This window comes from Amphimedon queenslandica, unplaced genomic scaffold (genome assembly GCF_000090795.2).
Source record: "Amphimedon queenslandica unplaced genomic scaffold, v1.1 AMPQUscaffold_12375, whole genome shotgun sequence".
Taxonomy (NCBI): domain Eukaryota; kingdom Metazoa; phylum Porifera; class Demospongiae; order Haplosclerida; family Niphatidae; genus Amphimedon; species Amphimedon queenslandica.
The window spans coordinates 15,870-17,462 of NW_003547388.1; the positions used below are offsets into that span (position 1 = coordinate 15,870).

General features: G+C 33.1%; 1 protein-coding gene across 1 annotated transcript in view; it reads left to right on the forward strand.

The window, feature by feature from the left end:
* LOC109587936 (uncharacterized) overlaps positions 1-1,593 on the forward strand; it is a gene marked incomplete at its 3' end in the record, with an annotated part of 9,334 nt that overhangs the window by 5,546 nt on the left and 2,195 nt on the right. Inside the window, exons 12-13 of the mRNA XM_020004146.1 lie at positions 373-453; positions 501-1,532. Coding sequence (XP_019859705.1) covers positions 373-453; positions 501-1,532 — 1,113 coding nt within the window. The remainder of the gene's footprint in view (positions 1-372; positions 454-500; positions 1,533-1,593) is intronic.

Genomic DNA, 1,593 nt, shown 5'->3' on the forward strand with positions numbered 1-1,593 from the left:
TAGCATGCTGTTTAGCTCACTTGGCATGCTTTGTGGGAAACGTGTATTATTGGAACAAAATTGCCCATCCCCAAATGTTACTTAGCCCTCATGTATTGCTATTACAATAAAAGCAATGACAGTTTTTGCTCAATTTTTGAGCATTTGTAAAAATTCAACATTGATAGAAATCAGCAAAATTTTTCTATGCCATAAAGAAGCATCATATTGTTTAAAACCTATTTCAACAAAAATTAAGGAGGTTGCGCTGCCTTTTAAAAAATTTTTATAGCAATATAATGTGCAAATTCTATACTGCAGACAAAAACTTTATACTATGGACTGTGATCTAAAAATTAGCATACATTAAATGGCACTCATTATTGCTATTAGGCTTATCTTGATGAAATCAATACATCTTCTTGTATGGGACTTTTCAAAGAAATTATAATTGATAGGACCATTGATGGAGAGGTTTGATAAAATTGCTATAATCTAATATTATTATTATTTTATGTTAGGCAATGTTAGACAATGTTTTTATCATAGCTGCTTGTAATCCTTTACGTGGAGATAGTACAATTCATTTACAAAATGCAAAAAATGTTTGGGTTAAGCCAAGTTATTATGTTCGTGAGCTTCATCCTACAATTGATTATCTGAAATGGGACTATGGAGCATTGAATAACGTTCAAGAAGAAAAATACATTGCTGCCAAAATGAATGATTGTACAAAAGATCAACCTGAGGCTTTTACTCCTGGTGATTTAACTTATTTCATTGTTGAAAGCCAAAATAAAATGAGGTTATATGCTGATAGAATGTTGAAAAATAAAGGTATTCATAAAATGGAAGCCGAGAAGTGTTCTAGAAGTTGTGTAAGTCAAAGAGATATTCAACGAGTATTTGATTTCTACAAGTGGTTATTTGATACATACAAAGCCTTCCAACGCTATACAACTACTAAAGAACAACAAATACGAGCATTACTAGTATCACTGGGCTTAGTATACTATTTGAGACTACAAGAATTGGACAGAGAAAGTTATGCTATATTTCTGGACACTCAATGTAAAGACCTGCTAGTTGGATGTAACTTTACTACAGCTTTCAATGATGAATTAGAATGGTATATAGAGAGAATGAATCTACCTCCTGGAATAGCCAAGACGAGAGCTTTGAAAGAGAATATATTTGCTAACATAGCTTGTTGTCAAACACATACCCCTCTCATTATCATTGGAGAGCCAGGAACATCAAAAACACTATCATTTAATTTAGTTAGTAGCACCTTCAAAGGAAAATCCTCTAAGAATGAAGAATTGAAGAATGCAAATGCTTTCCATGCCTTACAGCCATTTTTTTATCAATGTTCGAAACACACTAATTCAGTTGAGGTTGAAAATATTTTTAAGCAGGCAATTCAGCGTCAAAGGGTCTTTGCCAGTTCTAATGTTCCCACCTATTGTGTCGTTTTTATGGATGAAGCTGGTCTACCTGAAGAACGTCATGAGTCACTTAAAGTTTTACATTATCATTTAGACAAAAGAGAAGTATCTTTTGTGGCTATCACTAATCATGCACTGGATGCTGCTAAAACTAATCGTGCCATCA